Below are 20,802 nucleotides of genomic sequence, written 5' to 3' on the forward strand. Positions count from 1 at the left end.
AATCTCCACTGTCCTGAAGCCCTCCATTGCTAGTATTATTTTAATAAATCTCCTTAGTGTCTGGACATCTATCCTATGATGTGACGTGAAGAACTGGATACTCTGCTTCACCCAAAGCCCAACTGTTTATAAAGCTTTCGCCTAATATCTCTACTTTTGGACTCCTTGGATCATAAAACCAGTAACTGTGCATGTTTTTATTAAATGGTCTTATTGACTTGCCCTGTCACTTTAAAGTTTTGTTTGTGAATTGCCAGGTCATCTTGTTACTTTTTTAAAACTATATGTGCCATTTAGTTTCTGTTAGCCGCCACTCGTTCTTTCAAATTGCATCCCTCCTATTTCTCTCCAGTAAATTTCTTCTTGTGGTGAAGATTGCATCAGTATATTTGTTTCTAATAAAGTAGAAATGGATACTAGTCCAGAAAAATTGGTTACAATTGTAATTTTTTTTTCCCTTTAGATTGAAATTGAGTTTGTTTTCTAATGTTGAAAGCAGGCTTATATTTGGCTGAGTTTGTGTGGAAAATTAAGTGACCCCAAGTTTGGCATTTACATTAGAGACTGTAAAATAAACTAAAGTGGTAATCTGATTACTTTCTACTGTGAAAGAGGAACTTCAGGCAGTTTGCGGATTTCACCCACCTGGAAGGGAACCTGTAAAGCACCTTTTAGCTAAATATGAGGAAGGGAAAAACATTTTGATATTGGTATTTCTGGTTTCTGTAACTTACTAGTGATGTCAAAATTTTTGGTTTCTTTTAGCTTGGGGAACTGAATATTAATCTCATCTGTGACTGTTATTCATTTTCCTGAATTTTATGGTAGTGTTTCTTGTCAAATAAAAATTTCCTTTACTGCCCATCGTATGGGGAAGAAAGTGTGTTTATGTAGTGCAACTTTAAATGTATTTTTCGGTGTTTTAAACTTTGTGCATAACTTGTATTGACGCTCTGCACTTTGTGTTACATTTGAGGGAGGTAACAACTTATTTTTCTTGTGCTGCCATGATGTAGGTCACATTATGGGTATGATGCAAAGCTAATTCTTATTGTCCTCGTGTGCAGTACATTTATTGCCTAGTCCATTACAGAGTGCCTGCAGTATGGAGATAGAATTGTTTATGGAATTAACAGGAATATGTTTAAAAAGTTGTTACAACATTCCTCAAGGTTGAAGCAGTGCGTCATTAATAATCAAGAACAATCGTGATTTGTGTGGAGTTCTGAGCAATGCAGTAGAAAAATCTAAAAGCTTAGTGTGTAAAACCCTTTACATTTATTGCAACCAAAAGAAAAATTTTAATTCTGAATAATCAAATTATAATTAACATTATAAAATGGGAGTTCATTCACTGTCTGATCAATCCTAGTTCAGTCATATATCTCTTCCTTTCCAAGGCGCAGTATGGCGCAGTATAGAGCTTAATGGTGTGTTCATAAACTAAGATGTATTTCTGAGACATGTATGAAAAATAGTACTCAAAACATATTGGTGTCTGTAGTTTGACAAGGTGCCCCATGGGAGACTGATTAGCAAGGTTAGATCTCATGGAATACAGGGAGAAATAGCCATTTGGATACAGAACTGGCTCAGAGGTAGAAGACAGAGGGTGGTGGTGGAGGGTTGTTTTTCAGATTGGAGGCCTGTGACCAGTGGAGTGCCATAAGGATCTGTGCTGGGCCCTCTACTTTTCGTCGTTTACATAAATGATTTTGATGCGAGCATAAGAGGTACAGTTAGTAAGTTTGCAAAATTGGAGGTGTAGTGGACAGCAAAGAGGGTTTCCTCAGATTACAACAGGATCTTGATCAGATGGGTCAATGGACGGACAAGTGGCAGATGGAGTTTAATTTAGATAAAGGCGATATGCTGCATTTTGGGAAAGCAAATCTTAGCAGGACTTATTCACTTAATGGCAAAGTCCTAGGGAGTGTTGCTGAACAAAGAGACCTTGGAGTGCAGGTTCATAGCTCCTTGAAAGTGGAATTGCAAGTAGATAGGATAGTGAAGAAAGTGTTTGGTATGCTTTCTTTTGTTGGTCAGAGCATTGAGTAAAGGGGTTGGGACGTCAAGTCCTGTACAGGACATTGGTTAGGCCACTGTTGGAATATTGCATGCAATTCTGGTCTCCTTCCTATTGGAAAAATGTTGTGAAATTTGAAAAGGTTCAGAAAAGCCAAGGTTGGAGGATCTGAGCTATAGGGAGAGGCTGAACAGGCTGGGGCTGTTTTCCCTGGAGTGTCGGAGGCTGAGGGGTGACCTTATAGAGTTTACAAAATTTATGAGGGGCATGGATCGGGTAAATAGACAAAATCTTTTCCCTGGGGTCGGGGAGTCCAGATCTAGAGGGCATAGGTTCAGGGTGAGCGGGGAAAGATATAAAAGAGACATAAGGGGCAACTTTTTCACATAGAGGGTGGTACGTGTATGGAGCGAGCTGCCAGAGCAAATGGTGGAGGCTGGTACAATTGCAACATTTAAGAGGCACTTGTATGGGAAGTATTTGGAGGGATATGGGCCGGGTACTGGCAGGTGGGACTAGATTGGTTTGGGATATCTGGTCGGCATGGACTGGTTGGACCGAAGGGTCTGTTTCCATGCTGAACATCTCTATGACTCTATGATATGTATCCCAGTAGAGCCCTTAGCCACAAACAGAAAAATTACTGGTATGTGACATCATAGTGGAGTTCAGCAGTAGATAGCTACAACAAAGGCATATAGCAGCTAGGAACACAGAAGAACATGAGTTTTGTTCGACTCACAAACAAAACATTGCAGATTTCCAATAGCAAATTGTATTTGGACTTCCCTGTCCATAGGCTCGAGTTCCTGTCGAAAGGCTTTCATTTGATTAGAGATAAAAAAAAAACTGATGCTGGAAACGGGAAACGAAAGGAGTCCAGCAGGAGGCTGGAAGAATACAGCAAGTCAGGCCGCATCAGGAGATACAGAAGTGGGAATTTTAGGTGTAACCCTTCCTGAAGAAGGGTTAAGAAGGGTTACACCCGAAACAGCGACTTCTGCATCTCCTGATGCTGCCTGAAAGACTATCGTTTGTCAAATATGATTTTAAGACCGAAACAATCAAGACTGAACTTTCTCATGAATTTCTATTTTTCTAAGGCCTATCCAATGCTAATGTTCTTTAAGGGAAAGCCAAGATAAGAAGTAGATGTTTGTAATTGAAGAAAATTTTTATAGAATAGAGATGGGTAAAAGAAACATTACCAATCTTCACACCTGGGTTTTCTCTACTAATTTATCTACCAATAGTGGTTCTACTTGTTTTGCAGCAAGACCACTTTGTAAAGGTGATATCATCAGCAGAGATTTCCACTTCTCAGAACATCTGGGTTTTTTTGATGAACAAGTGTACAAGGTGATCCAGCATATTTCCTTGAAGGATCGCTGATATCCTAAAGAAAAGTCAACATAGTCATGAAGAAGCTACTAGTTGAGCACTGGTATACACTTTAAAAACAAAATCACAGAATCTGGCTTTAATTTCATATCGGCAGGTTGCATTATCTATTTCATGCTGTAAAAATGTGAAAAGCCATCACTTCAACTTTATTTGGAGGTTCTGCAATTTGCTTCCTGTAATTCCTTTCTGCAGTTCCAATGTGGCCCCCTGCTGGCTGATCAAAGCAGGGAGAAGAAATTTCTGGGTTTGGACTGTTTTACCCTTGCTAAGTTAATAACACGACATGGATGGGAATGGTAGAATTAAAATACATTTACAGACCATGAATTGATTTTTTTTGCATAATGTTTCAATGGGGCAAAATTTCAAATTTGACTTTGCATGAAGTGTAATAGAATTTTCCTTCAATGTAGTGTGTGGCATTCCAAAGCTGTCTCAGTACACTTAAAATCCAAGTTTTATGATTATCCTGGACATGTAATGTATGATATTCTCAGGAGCATTAAGCCTAAGGATGTTTATCATTTCTAGCCCTTGATGTCCTATGTAGGAGGCTCTTTTGATGTTTTACAGTATCAACAATCACTTGAACATAATGACTAGGCACAGGAATAGGCAATTCAGCCCCTCAAGCCAATTCCGCCATTTGATACAGCCATGGCGGAATTCATCTCGGCCTCAATTCCATTTTCTTGCCCACTCACCGTACTCTTCAGCCCACTGCTAATTGCAATTCTGTCCATCTCCTGAAATTGACTCAATGATGCACCATCCACCCCACTCTCGGATAATGAATTTCACAGATTCACGACCCTTTGAGAGAAATAATTTCTCCTCATTTCTGTTTTAAATCTATGATCCCTTATCCTAAAATTATGATTTTTAGTTCTAGATTGCCCCAGGTGAGGAAACATCCTTTCTATGTCTACTTTGTCAATCCCATTTAGCATCTCCTATCCCTCAATTAGATCTCTCATTCTTCCAAACTTGAGCATATAGGCCTTAACTACTGAGTCCTTCTCCCTCATCTCTGGAATCAATCTGGTGAATCTTCTCTAAACTGCCTGTAATGCAACTACATCTCCCTTCAAGGTGACCAAAATTGTGCACAGTACTCCAGGCGAGATTTCACTAATGCCTTGTACAGTTAGGAACACCTCCCTAATTGTATACACTCTCTTCCTTTAGCAATAAATGCCAAAATTCCATTTGGCTTCCTTATGACCTGCAATACTTGCATATTTGTTTTCTGCATTCATGTGTGAGATCACCCAGATCCCTCTGTATTGAAGCACTATGAAGTTTCTCTCCATTTAGATAAATTGCCTTTCTACTTCTCTGACCAGAATGAATAACCTCACACTTATCCATGTTAAACTTCATCTGTGAAACTCTGGTCCATTCACCTAAATTATCCATTGGTAAATTTTTTGACTCTGCCATTGCAATTATAAGGAAAGCAGATTGGCTTTTCAGTGGTCTCAAGGTGGTATGTTGAATCCCTGGTGCCAGGGTTAACAATGTCTCAGAGCTGCTGCAGGATATCCTGGAGTGGGCAAGTGAACAGCCATTGGTCTTGGTACACATTGGTACTAACAAGGGGTTTTCAAAAAAGGGATGAAGTCCTGAAAGTAGGACACTTAAAGATAGTGATCTCAGGATTACACTAATGCCATGGTATATTGGTTGAACCCCTGGCTAAAAAGATGGTGCAAGAGTGAGAGTTTAGATTCCTGAGGAATTGGGACTGGTTCTGGAGGAGATGGGACCAGTATAAACTGGATGGGTTACATGGGCATAGAACAGGGATTGATGCCCATGGGGAAGTGTTTGCTAGAGTGGTTGGGAGGGTTTAAACTAAATTGGAAAGGAACCTATGTGAGGAGTCAGGATTGGGAATCGAGGACAAGAACAAAAGACAGAAAGGAGAATAACAAGTGATAAGAATCAAGACTATAATTTTTTAAAAAGTAGGAATTGGACAATGAATGTTAAAAGGACAAGTCTTACATTTTTGTGCCTGAATACATAAGAGTATTTAAAATAAAGTGGATGAATTAATCACTCAAAAAGATGTAAATTGGTATTTTAGAATCTGTGGGGCTAGAACTGAGAAATACCAAGGGACAAAAAAAAATTTAGTGGAGATGGTATACAAGCCACCAAAGTGTAACGGCATTAAATAGGAAATCAGAGTTGTATGCAGTAAGGGAACATCCGTAATTATGGGTGACTTTAACTAGCATATAGATTGGGCAAATCAAATTAGTCTCAATACTGTAGAGGAGGAATTCCTAGAGTTTAAACAGCATGGTTTTCTGAGGAATATGCTGAGGAATTAATCAGAGATAAGGCATTCTTCGTTAGACTGGGTATTATGCAATGAGAACAAATTAATCGGTAAGTAGTTGTGAGACACCCCTTCGGGGATGAGTGATAAGAATATGATAGAATTCTTCACTAAGATAGAGTGAAGTAGTTAATTCAGAGACTAGGGTCCCGAGTCTTATTGAGGAAAACTACAATGGCATAAGGCATGAGTTGGCTATGATGTATTAGAAAATGTTACTGACAGGAATGACAGTGGCTAGGCAAATGGCAAACATTCAAAAAGTGAATGTATGAACTGCTAAAATTGTTTATTTCTGTCTGCCGTAAGAATGCAAAGAGAACAGTGGTCAAAGCATGGTTATGAGGGAAATAGAGAGTGTTGGATGCAAAAATGAGCCATACACATTGGCAAGAAAAAAAATAATAGAACTGAACAGTTTTGGGGTTGAAAAATGTGGTACTGGAAAAACACAGCAGGCCAGGCAGCATCCGAGGAGCAGGAGAATCGACGTTTCGTGCATAAGTCCTTCTTCAGGAAGGACTTTATACTTTAATGAGCTTTATACTGTAAAGGACTTGGTCTCCCTTGAAGATTGAGTTGTGGGATGTTTGTCTGTGAACCAACAGAGACCGATATGTGGGTCATTGATGCCATGCATTGGTACTGCCCTACCTGTTAGTGTGCAACCCAACAGATTTAACCCTGTTGCCTGCTGACCTGTGAAAGGAGAGGAGTTGAGTATCTCTTTCCTAGGTCTCTAATGTCAATTAGAGACCCTCCTCTGTTTCTGCCCTACTCAACATGATGACCCTGAAAGTAGGGCAGAGTTGCTGCAATTATACAAGACATTGGTAAGAGCATGCCTGGTGCATTGTGTACAATTTTGGTCACCTTACCTGAGAAATGTAGTTGCATTGAAAGCAGTTCAGAGAAAGTTGCAGGAAACGTGGCAGCCAAAGTGTGGCATAGCAAGCTTCCACAGTTAGGATAATGATCAGGTAATCTATTTCCATTATTTTGATTGAAGGATAAATATAGGCCAAGACCTCAGGGAAATCTCCTATTCTTAAGGCAGCTTTTAGTAGAATTGTACTGTACTGAGTCAGTATTAAGTCAAAGTCTTAAAAAGTTTGAAAATAACGTGTATAATTTAAACATGCTTTCCCATATAACTTTTTGGATATTACAGCTGTTAATACACAAATTAAGGCATGCAAATCAAGCTTTTTAAACATATGGCTGTTGCAAACATCAATTCATTCTAGTCAGAATATTGTTTTGCTTTCGGAATTAAAAGTTTAACCATGAAATAAATGAAACGGAAGCATTTTAACAAAGTGTAATTAAAAGCTTGGGGTCATATGCTTTAATAGGTTAACAGCTAGGGAGGTAAGGCAATCAAAATGCTGAGTTTCAATGATTGCTGAAATATCTAGTGTAATGGTCCAGAACTGTGCGCTGAGGGACACACTAAAAATTGGGGTAGCTGCCACCGAGACAGTGGGGAAAGACCACTGTCTAAGGTCTTTCTGCCAAAGTACAATAGAGTCTGCTGAGTTGTTAGGCCCTCTCATTTTCTCAAATCTATGTAAATAGTGTCTGCATAAGAAAGAAATGCTTTTGGTCTTTGCAACTGCAGGGAATGAGATTGGATGTTTGCTTTTCTTGAGACACAAAGACTACACAAAACTGCTTTAAAAGGGTCTGCTTCTGTGCTGTTGTTTTTCTTTAAAATAAAATTGTGCATTTTACTGACCACTACCCTTTTAGTGTTTGTTTGTTGATTGACCTTCTGTACTCTTGTTTTCAAATTGCCAATAAGTAACATTTTAATGTACCTTTATATGTAATGACAGTATACAGTTTTACATGTAACTTTGTAAGTTTTTCCCATTCTTAATTATTCCTTCACTTTTTTTTGGAGCAAAAATTGGTTTAGATTTGTCACTGCCTAGCAGAAGATAATGTATTTTACATTGAATTATATGCACTTATTGTTCTTTGCACATGATCTTTTCCTGGTCGTTAAATAATTTGTAGTTTTAATTTAATTCAGGAGATATTTTTACGTTGTTGCTTTTGCCAACCATGAATTTATATAATTCTAATTTCATGACTCATTTCATTTACACCTTTTTTTTTCTTGTAGGATCAATTTGACAATATAGAGAAGCACACTCAGTGGGGTATCGACTTCTTGGAAAGATATACAAAATTTGTGAAAGAGAGATTAGACATAGAACAGAGCTATGCAAAACAGTTGAGGTAAGACTGTATGTCAAAATCTTTGCGTTTGTCATCTTTAGCCACATGCACTGAAATATTTCTTTATAAACCTTCATAGACATTTTGTGGAGGTGCCAGTGTTGGCTTGTGGTGGATAAAGTCAGAAGTCATGTGACACGGTCGGCAGCACGGTGGCATAGTGGTTAGCACTGCTGCCTCACAGCACCAGAGACCCGGGTTCCATTCCCACCTCAGGCAACTGTCTGTGTGTGGAATTTGCACATTCTCCCCGTGTCTGCGTGGGTTTCCTCCCACAGTCCATAAATGAGCAGGTTAGGTGAATTGGCCATGCTAAATTGCCCATAGTGTTAGGTGAAGGTGTAAATGTAGGGGAATGGATATGGGTGGGTTGCTCTTTAGAGGGTCGGTGTGAACTTGTTGGACCTGTTTCCACACTGAGTAATCTAATCACCAGGTTATAGTCCAACTGGTTTATTTAAGATCATAAGTTTTCGAAGCACTACTCCTTCATGTGAAGTCACTTGGTGTCATGTGACTATAACCTGGTTTCGTGTGACTTCTGACTTCATAGACATTATATGCTTGTAGTTTAATTGCTGTCATAAACAAATTTCTAAAGTACTTTTTGATTTGATCCAGTAAAATGCATTTGATGGTGTGTACTTTTTTAATGCAAGTTTCCATGTAACTTTTTCAAACAGATTTACATTTTACAGATCTGGCACAGAAGTACAAACCCAATCTGAATAATAAAACTGGAAAATAGAACATTACTGATATCTAGAAACCAACTAATAAACTACTCCCTTCTGAAAGTCTCATTTGACTGAGGGAAATAAAAGTTCACTTTTTAACTTGAGGTTAAGTAGTTGGGAGCATATTGATTGCATCTGGAGAGCTGGTTAGACTAATAGTTGTTAAGAGAAGGGGCTTGTTGTTCCTATGTAGAAATGTGAACAAATAAAACAAAATAGATTTTGTTGTCAGTGTGTATTTGTAAGTGGACTTGCAAACACAAAGTTTTATTTTCCATCTTATGTGGATGTTTCCATCTGCTGCTGCAGTGTTCTATAGAAGCTCAATGCAAGTTTATATCCTTCACTTTGGCATTTTATAGTTTTTGGACTCAACATTAACTTGAACAATTTTGGACTGTAAGCTATCTCCTTGCACCAACTATTTTTTCACGCTTTGCTTTTGAACAGAATTTTTTTATTATTCTGTTCTTTGAACCTCACTCTTGGCAAATCTTTTTTTCTTTCTTTATGACGACCATTACCATTTTCTTTGCAATTTATACTTTTAAAATCTTTGTCAGTAAATTTCCCTCAACACCCACACCATTATACATCTTCCTGTTTGTTCGTTCAATTCTTTCCCCTTTTAATTTGCTTAAAGTTGATTGTATTTCAATTTCCCTTCAGTTTTGAAATAGTCTTTGACCTGAAATGTTAACTCTGTTTCCTGCTCCACAGCTGCTGCCAGATCTGCTGAAAATTTATGGCATTTTCTGTTTTTATTGGGCATATGAATAGGAAGGGTTTGGAGGGATATGGGAACGTGCTGGCAGGTGGGACTAGATTGGGTTGGGATATCTGGTTGGCATGGACAGGTTGGACCAAAAGGTCTGTTTCCATGCTGTACATCTCTATAACTCTAAGTCTATCTTTGTGGAGTTGTAAAACTTAACGTTAAACCTAAAGAAAAGCTTTCGGGAAATCAGAAAGCAAGAAATCCAGGGAAAATGTATTATATGTGCACTAAGGAGTAGGCTGACTGCTGAGATGACAGATTATACTCTAGGTTCTTGGCTGCTATTTCCACACAGCTAATTGAAGGTTTTTGCACCTGATATCATTTTGGGAGAGCAAAGTGGAATGTTGCTCTGGCCAAGGTTATGCAAGAAGTGTTTATATATTTTCATACACAATCCCTGAAGCCATTTTCCTTCAATGTGATCTTTATCCTTTGTGCCATAGATATGAGTTTGGAGAAAGAATCACTTGTAAACAGTAAATATTCCAATGTACAACATGTACTGTAGATTGAGATTAAAGGGTGGAGAACAGTGCAGAGGAAGGGAATGTTAATTGAATGCTAATATAGACTGCTTGTTCTATGCTTTTTTATATGAGACTGCAAAAATCGTTGCCTTACTAAATGTGGTAAAACTGACCATTTATTTTGTCCGTGTTTGATATTTTAGAGATCTGAACAAATTTGAGTGAGAAGTTTCTGATGGTGTGTAGGCATGTTAACAAAGAATGTCTTTTTCTAAAACAAACTAATGAAGAAGAAGCATGTTCAGTTCCATATTTGTTTTTTTTTTAAATCGTTCCAGTATTGAGAATTGAATATTCAATGTTTTACTGAAGGATTTTTGCAATTGTGGAATTTGAGTTACCATAATAAAAGGAGAATTGATTCACTGCAAGTATTTAATTTTTTTCTATAGTTTGACTGTCTTTTGCAGATGTTACAAGTCATTCAAGTAATTTAGATAACCTTAGTTAACTGATCCTTTGAATGTAATCACCTTAATGCTTGCAATGGATTGTGAATACCTTTAGTTGCAAGGCTGGCAGACTGGGAGTTGATTTGGTATTTTTTAATAATTTGGTATCTCCCATTAACTCTTTCCCTTGCCATTGTACAATTGAATGGAACATAAAAATAACAAAGGCGTCTTACAGTTATATAGGGCACTGGTGAAACTGCATCTTAGGTACTGTGTACCATTTTGGTCTCCTTGGGCTGTGTGGAGTTTGCACATTCTCCCTATGTCTGCATAGGTTTCCTCCCACAGTCCAAAGATGGGCAATTTAGGTGGATTGGCCATGTTAAATTGCCCTTAGCATCGAGGGGTGTGCAGGCTACATGGGTTAGCCGTGGGGAAATGCATGGTTACAGGGATAGAGTAGAGGGGATGTGGGTCTGGGTGCGAAGCCCTTTGGAAGGTTGGTGTGGACTTGATGGGCAGAATAGCCTGGTTCCATCCACACTGTAGGGACTCTATGATTCTATGCTTGTTAGTCTGTGGAATTCTCTTCCCGAGAAAGCAGTGAAGATGGAGTCATTCAATATATTAAAGGCTGAGTTAGACAATCTGTTTCTTAATTAAACAGACAATCAAAAATAAATGGGATGGACAGGAAATTAGCAACAAAAATCAGCCGTGATCTTACCAAATATGAAGCAGGCTTGAGTGGCTAAAATTCCTACTCCTGCTCCTAATTTTGATGTTTGAGTATCTGATATTTTATGTATGTCGAAGATTCATTTTTACACTTTTATCTCAACATTCTTTCTTCTCTTGTTGAGAAAGGCTGCTTAACTTGGGAAAGAGGAGCAATACTTGCAGTGAAAGGGTAAATAACTTCTGTAGTGAAGAGGAATGAGCATCATTTGCAGCAATGGGCAGAACCATATTTGTATTAAAGAACTACAGTCATATGAGTTTTAAAATGTCAATTTTATTGAAATGTACACCAATTATTTTAATGACCAGAATTGAGAATAAATAAATTCAATGTTTGAAATTTTCAGGCTGGAGAGAGTTACTTAGTTTATGTGAAGGAACAGTTGCACCATTAGTGCCAGAGATGTCAGAAGACAGCGCTCATAATTGATTCAACCAGTCAATCAAATAACCTTTCATTTAAAGATGACTTTATGCGGAAAAGTGTTCAAAAGTGCTTCATAAAATCATACTAGGAACAAATATGGTGGGGGTGGGGTGAAATGGAGAGATTAACAGTGGTGACCAAAAGGTTAGTGAACCTTGTCAGATTTTATGAGAACTCTCAAAAGATAGAAAGGAGTAGAATAGGGGTTTATGAAAGCATTTCAGAGCATGGGATCTATCTGAGTTAAAGGCTTGTCAGCTCGTAGTTGGAAAAAGAAAGATAGTAGTGTACACATGCAATGCCAAAGTATACAAGTGCTGGAAAGTGGGGTTAGAATAGTTAGCTGATGGCTTTTGACTGGTCTAGACTTAATGGGTCCAAGGGCCTTTGTGTGTGCTTTAGACCTCAATGATTCTATGACGTTGACTTGAAATCATGCCTAAGGTTTGGATGTTCTGCTGCTGTTAGAGGCTACAGAGATATGGAAAGTGAGTCTTTGGCGTGATTAAAGCACTGGGATAAGAGTTTTAAATTTGTGATGTTAGGAGAACTGGAATTCTATAGATTGTTACGACTAGGTTAATGTTGAGCAGAACTTGGTTTTGGGATAGGACATGGTCAGAAGAAGTTTGGATGAGCTGAAGTGCTAAGAGAGTGGACAAAGGTACCTTGCTTTCAAAACTGACACATTGCCATAAGGATGAGACATGTGGTCCTTCACACATTGACAGCGTAATGCATGATCATATCATTCAGTTCCCTTACGGTCAGTTCATAGAACTTTTGATCTGTCTCCTTCTCGAGAAGCTTGAAAAAGCATGAATGAATGTTTCAGAAGAAAATGAGCTGATTTAAAGGCAGAAATGTCATGTTGTTGAAGTGGACATTGATGCTCTGTTGATTTCCTTTCCTTCACAAAAATCAACAAATGGATGATAGCTGATACCGTGGAACGTTGCTGTGCTCTCTAGATGAGTGAAAAGTGGCATAAGGGGCCAATTTTCCCTTGGAGGCAAACTTCTGACACAAATTCTTGCAGAAAGAAAATTAATTATGTGAAGTCTAGTAGGATTTGTAAAAATATGTCATAATAATTGGCGACTGTCTGCATGGGTTTTCTCCGGGTACTACAGTTTCCTCCCACAGTCCAAAGGTGTGCCGGTCAGGTGAATTGGCCATGCTAAATTGCCCATAGTGTTAGGTGCATTAGTCAGAGGGAAATGGGTCTGGGTGGGTTACTCTTCAGACGGTCGGTGTGGACTGGTTGGGCCGAAGGGCCTGTTTCTACACTGTAGGGAATCTAGCCTAACCTAACCTAACCTAATAATCTTTGTGCTTGATTTAAGTGGACACATTGCCATAAGGCTAAGATATGTGGTCCTTCACACATTGACAGTGTAAATGCATGATTATATCATTTAGTTCTCTTATGGTCAGTTTATAGAACTTCTGATCCGCCCACGTTTATTTTTAACAGACCAAAATATAAAGCTTTGACAGAAAGCAATCATTAATGCCTTGATTTCTGTTATTTTTTGGATAAAATCAGAATATTAATGTTGTTTGAGAGAATGTTTAGAGAGTAAAATCCATTTATAAAAGACAACAGTTTTGAAAAATGAAGCAAACAGAGCTATTGTGATTTCCAAGGCATTTGTCCAGCCATTCGTTCTGGAAAGTGGACAGTTGCTTAGTAACAGAATAATTAGTGTCTGTACATACAAATCCCATGAAATGAAATTGAATTTTGGTTTGTTTGTGTGAAAGAGATACTGACAATCTAAATGTGAGGCATAAAGATAATGACTTGGAATCTATTGTTGTCAGGATAGCATAAGGCAAAGGAGCAGAATAAGGCCATCCAGTCCCTGAGGTCTGCTCTGCCATTCAATCGCAGCTGGTATGTACCTCAACCCAGTGAAGACAGCAAACGATGACACATCCTTCCCAGATCGTCTCGACGCCTTCTATGCTCGCTTTGACCAGAATTTCAGCAGAGAGGTAACAGCTATTCCGACAAGTCGTGATCAACCTATTCCAACAGTCACTGCATCAGAGGTCAGATCAGTTTTCCTTCGTGTGAATCCAAGTAAAGCGATGGGACCAGACTGAGTACCAGGCAGTGCCCTCAGGGCATGCGCAGATCAACTGGCAGAGGTCTTCTCAGACATCTTCAACCTCTCCCTGCAGCAGGCCCCTGCCCCTGCCTGTTTCAAGAGGGCCAACATCATCCCTGTGCCTAAGAAGGCTCATGCAGCATGTCTCAATGATTACTGCTCAGTGGCCCTAACTTCGGTGATCATGAAGTGCTTTAAAAGGCTGGTCATGGCATTAATCAATTCCAGCCTCTCCTCTACTCTTGACCCACTCCAATTTGCCAATCGGACCAACAGATCCACAGATGCTGTCAGATGCCATATCACTTGCCCTGCACTCCTCCCTAGGATATCTTGACACCAAGAACGCTACTTAAGAATCCTACTCATTGACTACAGTTCAGCCTTCAACATTATTATTCCCTCGAAACTGATTACTAAAATTAGTGATCTTGGACTAAACCCCACTCTCTGCAACTGGATCCTAAGCTTCCTGACCCACAGGCCACAATCAGTGAAGGTTGGGGGACAATATTTCATCCTCACTAACACTCAACACTGGAGTGTGTACTCAGGGGTGTGTACTCAGCTCCCTACTGTATTCACTGTGTACCCACTGTATACCCATTCCTGAAGAAGGGCTTATGCCCGAAACGTCGATTCCCCTGTTCCCTGGATGCTGCCTCACCTGCTGCGCATTTCCAGCTCTGATCTCCAGCATCTGCAGACCTCACTTTCTCCTCACTGTATACCCATGACTGTGTTGCCAAGTACCAGACTAATGCCATTTACAAGTTCGCTGATGACACCACCATGGTTGCTCGAATCTCAGATGACGACGAAACAGACTACAGACGGGAGGTGGAAGACCTGGAAAAATAGTGCACTGAGAGCAATGGAGCTCTCAATGCTAGCAAAACCAAGGAACTCATTATTGACTTTTGGTGGGATGTTACTCATGCCCCCCCTACACATTAGCAACACAGAGGTGGAATGAGTGGAGTGTGTCAAGCTCCTGGGAGTGGTCATCCACAACACGCTTTCTTGGACTCTTCATGTGGATGCACTGGTTACAAAGGCCCAACAACATCTCTTCTTCCTCAGGCAGCTGAGGAAATTTGGCAAGACAGTGATTACCCTTGCTAACTTTTATCAAGTGCCATCAAGAGCATTCTGTCTGGATGTATCACTACCTGGTATGGCAACTGTACTAACCAAGTTTGGAGATAGTTATAGAGAGTGGTGAACTCAGCCCGGGCAATCACAAAGGCCAACCCCCCATCTATAGAATCCATCTACCAGGCCTGCTGTCAAGGAAAGTCCACCAGCATTTTCAAAGATTCATCCCACCCTGGCAATGTTTTTCTACAACCTCTACCATTAGGGAGAAGGTACGGAAGCCTGAACACACACACCAGCTGGTTTCAAAACAGTTTCTACCCTACCGTTGTTAGAATACTGAGTGGACTCACAAACTCTTAACATTTGCCTGTATCTGTGTTTTTGTGTTTACGGCTGTTTACCTAGTATTTACTTATCAATGCTACTTAACTCTGTGATCTGCCTAGATTGCTCGCAAGATAAAGATTTTCACTGTGCCTTGGTACACGTGACAATAAATACAATTCAATTCAACCCCATCCCTCAGCCTTCTATCCGTAACTCCTTTCTAATCAAGAACCCATCTATCTCAGTCTTAAATACATTCAATGACTTGGCCTCCACAACCTTCTGTGGCAATCAGCTCCACAGATTAACTGTCCTCTGGTTTGAGATATTCCTCCTTATCTCTGTTCTAAAGGGTCATTCCTTCATTCTGAGGCAGTGCTCTCGGGTCCTGGTGTCTCCTGCTAATGGAAGCATCTCCTCCATGCCCACTGTATTCAGGCCTCTCAGTATTGTGTAAGTTTTAGTGACATTGCACTTTAGAAGGACGAAGGATAATGAGTACAAACCCAGAGTCCTCAACCACTTCTCTTAGGACAAGCCCTTCATTCCCAGGATCATTCTTGTAAACCTTCTCTGGATCCCCTCCAGGGCCAGCACATCCTCCCTGAGATATGGGTCCCAAAACTGCTCAAAATATTTCAAGTACTTTCTGACCAGAGCCTTATACGGCCTCAGCAGGACATTTCTGCTCTCGTATTCTAGCCCTCTTGAAATGAATGTAAACATTATATTTATTTTCCTAACTTACAACTGAACCTGTATGCTAACTTTAAGAGAATCCTGAGCAAGGACTCCCAAGTCCCTTTGTACTTTAGGCTTCTGAAACCTTTTCCTGTTTAAAAAAATAATCTCTGCTTGTATTCTTCCTGCCAAAGTGCTTAATTTTCCCACATTGCATTCCATCTGCCAATTCTTTGCCCACTCTCCTACAGCTTGTCCTCGTTCTTCTGCAGCCTCCCCGCTTCCTTTGACAGTACTATGACTTTCAGTCGTGTACTTTGTCCTCTTTTTTTAAATGAAGAGAAGTTGAGACAGAGGTGGTTCTTTTTACGAAATAAGGTTGAGACAGAGATGGAGAGCAGTCTGTTCCCAGCCAATCAAGTAAACAACCTGAGGCCTTAGGGTTGTTTAAGTTGGAAAAATAGAAGGAGCATGAAGGGGTGGGGTTCAAGCTCCCAGAGAACAGGATTTTAGTATTAGCTTTCAGTAGCTGTTGGGGCCTTGAAGCTGAATGTGGAAGCTGTTATTCCTCTCTCTCTGTTACACCTAAAAGCTGCAATTCTCTTCCTGCTGCTAGAATTGCATATGAGACAATCTATGAATTTGCCTTTGCCAAGGGTGTGTTTATGGGATATTACAAGATTGGAACAGTTGCAGTTTAGTTGATAGAAAATCTATTATTCTTTTAAATTTTTCAGTAGAGTTAAATTATTCCAATTTTTCTTCATTTTGGTTGTATTTTAATTATGGTGAAAAAATTAGTGTGTTTTGCTTCAAACCCAGTACTTTAACAAATTGAATTTGCATCTGAATGCCTTACACTTGCCCTTTAAAAACAAGAAAAAGTCGGGGTCTGGGCTATCTTCTTAATCTATTTTGAAGGGATTTGATCTGGCCCATAACATTGTTCCTCCACTTATCTTTGTCATCTGCAAACTTAACACTAATGCCCTCGGTTCCTTCATCTAGACTGTTAATGTATAACTTGAATAGTTGTTGTCCTGACATGAACCTCTGGAGCTTCACCAATCACCAGTTGCCATCCTGAAAAGATCCCCTTATCCCTATTCTCTGCCTTCTGCAAGTGCCCCTAACAGTCATGTAGCAGCCTCCTATGCAGCACCTTATCAAAAACCTTCTGGAAATCCAAATAGATCACATCCACAGGCTCTCCTTTGTCTAATTTGCCTGTTAACCTCAAAGAATTCTAACCTCCCTTTGTCAAAACCCCGCTGATTCAGCCTCATTTTAACATGCACCTCCAAGTACTCTGCAATATCATCCTTAATAGTGAACTCTGAAATCTTACCATCAAGTGAAGTCAGGTTAAATAACCTATAATTTCCTGACTTCTGCCTCCCTCCTTAAACCAGTGTGTTACATTAGACATTTTCCAGTCCTCTGCGACCTTTCCTAATTCCAGTGATTCCTGAAAAATCCCCTCCAGATTCTCCTCCTCTATCATTTTCAGAACCCTGGGGTGCAGTTCATCTGGTCCCTGTAACTTATCTACCTTAAGACCTTTCAACTTACCCAGGCCCCGCCTTTGCGCCCTGACCATCTTAAAGCTCTGGTATGCTGCTGATGTCTTCCAATGTGAAGACTGATGCAAAGTACCTATTCATTTCCTCTGCCATTTCTTTGTTTCCTATTACTACTTCTCAAACCTCATTTTCCACCAGTTTACTGTACCCGCTTACACTTTAGCTATCTAAAAAAACTTGCAAGTTTTAAAATATTACTAGCTAGCTTACTCTTGTATTTCACCTTCTCCCCTGTTTTTTGGTTTTTGTTATCCTTTGGTTTTTAAAGGCTTCCTACTCCTCTGGCTTCTCACTAATCTTCATCACATCAATGTTTTTCTCTTTTGCTTTTATGCTGTCCCTGACCTTCCTTTGTCAGCCATGGTTGCCTCATCCTCCTCTTGGTATGTTTCTTCTTCCTTGAGATGAAGTTCTGCTGTGCCTCCTGAATTACCCCAGAAACTCTTGCCATTCTGCTGGGACTTGTTGAGCTTTGTTGAATATTGTTAGTACTTCTGCCTTCAGGTTGTTTTTAATTTGCCTTTATCACCCCTCTGCCAGATCTTCAACCTCCTTTAGTCATTGAGCATGTTGTCACCAAATCCATTCCATTCTCTCCTGGAATGCACTATTTCAATCTTCTATTAATTTTCCACCCCTGCCGGTTATAGAGTCATAGAGATGTACAGCATGGAAACAGACCCTTCAGTCCAACAGTCCATGCCAACCTAATAGCCCAACCCAATCTAGTCTCAGCTGCCGGCCCATATCCTCCAAACCTTTCCTATTCATATACCCATCCAAATGCCTCTTAAATGTTGCAATTGTACCAGCCTCCACCACTTCCTCTGGCAGCTCATTCTACATACGTACCACTCTGTGTGAAAAGGTTGCCCCATAGGTCTCTTTCCCCTCTCACCCAAAACCTATGCCCTCCAGTTCTGGACTCCCCAACCCCAGAGAAAAGACTTTGCCTATTTACCCTATTTCATAATTTTGTAAACCTCTATAAGGTCACCCCTCAGCCTCTGACGCTCCAGGCAAAACAGCCCCAGCCTGTTCAGCCTTTCCCTATCGCTCAAATTCCCCAACCCTGGCAACATCCTTGTAAATCTTTTCTGAACTCTTTCAAATTTTGCAACATCTTTCCGATAGGAAGGAGACCAGAATTGCACACAATATTCCAACAGTGGCCTAACCAATGTCCTGTACAACCGCAACATGACCTCCCAACTCCTGTACTCAATACTCTGACCAATAAAGGAAAGCATACCAAATGCCTTCTTCGCTATCCTATCTACCTGCGACTCCACTTTCAAGGAGGAGCTATGAACCTGCTCTCTTTGTTCAGCAACCTAGGACCTTACCATTAAGTGTATAAGTCCTGCTAAGATTTGCTTTCCCAAATTGCAGCACCTCGCATTTATTTGAGTTAAACTCAATCTGTCACTTCTCAGCCCATTGGCCCATCTGGTCCAGATCCCATTGTAATCTGAGGAAACCTTCTTTGCTGTCCACTACACCTCCAATTTTGGTGTCATTTGCAAACTTACTAACTGTACCTCTTATGCTCGCATCCAAATCATTTATATACATGACAAAAAGTAGAGGACCCTTGTGGCATTCCAATGGTCACAGGCCTCCAATCTGAAAAACAACCCTCTACCACCACCACCTGTTTTCTACCTTTGAGCCAGTTCTGTCTCCAAATGGCTAGTTCTCCCTGTATTCCGTGAGATCTAACCTTGCTAATCAGTCTCCCATGGGGAACCATGTCGAATGCCTTACTGTAGTCCATATAGATCACATCTACCTCTCTGCCCTCACCAATCCTGAAAACACTCAATCAAGTTTGTGAGACATGATTTCTCACGCACAAAACCATGTTGACTATCCCTAATCAGTCCTTGCCTTTCCAATTGCATGTGTATTGTGTCTGTCAGGATTCCCTCCAACAACTTACCCATCACCGACGTCATGCTCAATGGTCTATAATTCCCTCTCTTGTCCTTACCACCCTTCTTAAACCGTGGCACCATGTTAGCCAACCTCCAGTCTTTTGGCACCTCACCTGTGACTATTGATGATACAAATATCTCAGCAAGAGGCTCAGCAATCACTTCTCTAGCTTCCCACAAAGTTCTAGGGTACACCTGATCAGGTCCTGGGGATTTATCCACCTTTATGCGTTTCAAGACATCCAGCACTTCCTCCTCTGTAATATGGACATTTTGCAAGGTGTCACTATATATTTTGCTACTTTCTATATCTTCCACATCCTTTTCCACTGTAAATACTGATGCAAAATACTCGTTTCGTATCTTCCCCCATTTTCTGCAGCTCCACATAAAGGCCACCTTGCTGATTTCTGAGGGGCCGTATTCTCTCCTAGTTACCCTTTTGTCCTTAATGTATTTGTAAAAACTCTTTGGATTCTCCTTAATTCTATTTGCCAAAGCTATCTTATGTCCCCTTTTGCCCTCCTGATTTCCCTCTTAAGTATACTCCTACTTCCTTTATACTCTTCTAAGGATTCACTCGATCTATCCTGTCTATACCTTACATATGCTTCCTTCTTTTTCTGAACCAAACCTTCAATTTCTTTAGTCATCCAGCATTCCTTATATGTACCAGCCTTTCTTTTCACCCTAACAGGAATATACTTGCTCTGGATTCTTGTTATCTCATTTCTGAAGACTTCCCATTTTCTAGCTGTCTCTTTACCTGCGAACATCTGCCCCCAATCAGCTTTCGAAAGTTCTTCCCTAATACTATCAAAATTGGCTTTTCTCCAACTTAGAACTTCAACTTTTTGATCTGGTCTGTCTTTTTCTATCATTATTTTAAATCTGATAGAATTATGGTCACTGGCCCCAAAGTGTTCCCCCACTGACACCTCAGTCACCTGCTCTGCCTTATTTCCCAAGAGTAGGTCAGGTTTTGCACCTTCTCTCGAAGGTACATCCACATACTGAATCAGAAAGTTTTCTTGTACCCGCTTAACAAATTCCTCTCCATCTAAACCCTTAACACTATGGCAGTCCCAGTCTATGTTTGGGAAGTTAAAATCCCCTACCATAACCACCCTATTATTCTTACAGATAGCTGAGATCTCCTTACAAGTTTGTTTCTCGATTTCCCTCTGACTATTAGGGGGTCTATAATACAATCCAAATAAGGTGATCATCCCTTTCTTATTTCTCAGTTCCACCCAAATAACTTCCCTGGATGTATTTCCAGGATTAAAATCCCTCAGTACAGCTGTAATGCTATCCCTTATCAAAAATGCCACTCCTCCTCCTCTCTTGCCTCCCTTTCTATCCTTCCTGTAGCATTTGTATTCTGGAACATTAAGCTGCCAGTCCTGCCCATCCCTGAG

At 40.1% G+C, this 20,802-nt stretch overlaps 1 protein-coding gene across 4 annotated transcripts in view; it reads left to right on the forward strand.

Moving 5' to 3' along the window:
• Positions 1-20,802, forward strand: part of fnbp1l (formin binding protein 1-like) — a 201,806-nt gene that overhangs the window by 99,731 nt on the left and 81,273 nt on the right. For all 4 annotated transcript variants that reach the window (XM_043698825.1, XM_043698826.1, XM_043698827.1 and 1 more), the window contains exon 2: positions 7,912-8,027. In XM_043698825.1, coding sequence (XP_043554760.1) covers positions 7,912-8,027 — 116 coding nt within the window. The remainder of the gene's footprint in view (positions 1-7,911; positions 8,028-20,802) is intronic.

The sequence above is a fragment of the Chiloscyllium plagiosum genome, chromosome 11, assembly GCF_004010195.1.
Source record: "Chiloscyllium plagiosum isolate BGI_BamShark_2017 chromosome 11, ASM401019v2, whole genome shotgun sequence".
NCBI classification, from domain to species: domain Eukaryota; kingdom Metazoa; phylum Chordata; class Chondrichthyes; order Orectolobiformes; family Hemiscylliidae; genus Chiloscyllium; species Chiloscyllium plagiosum.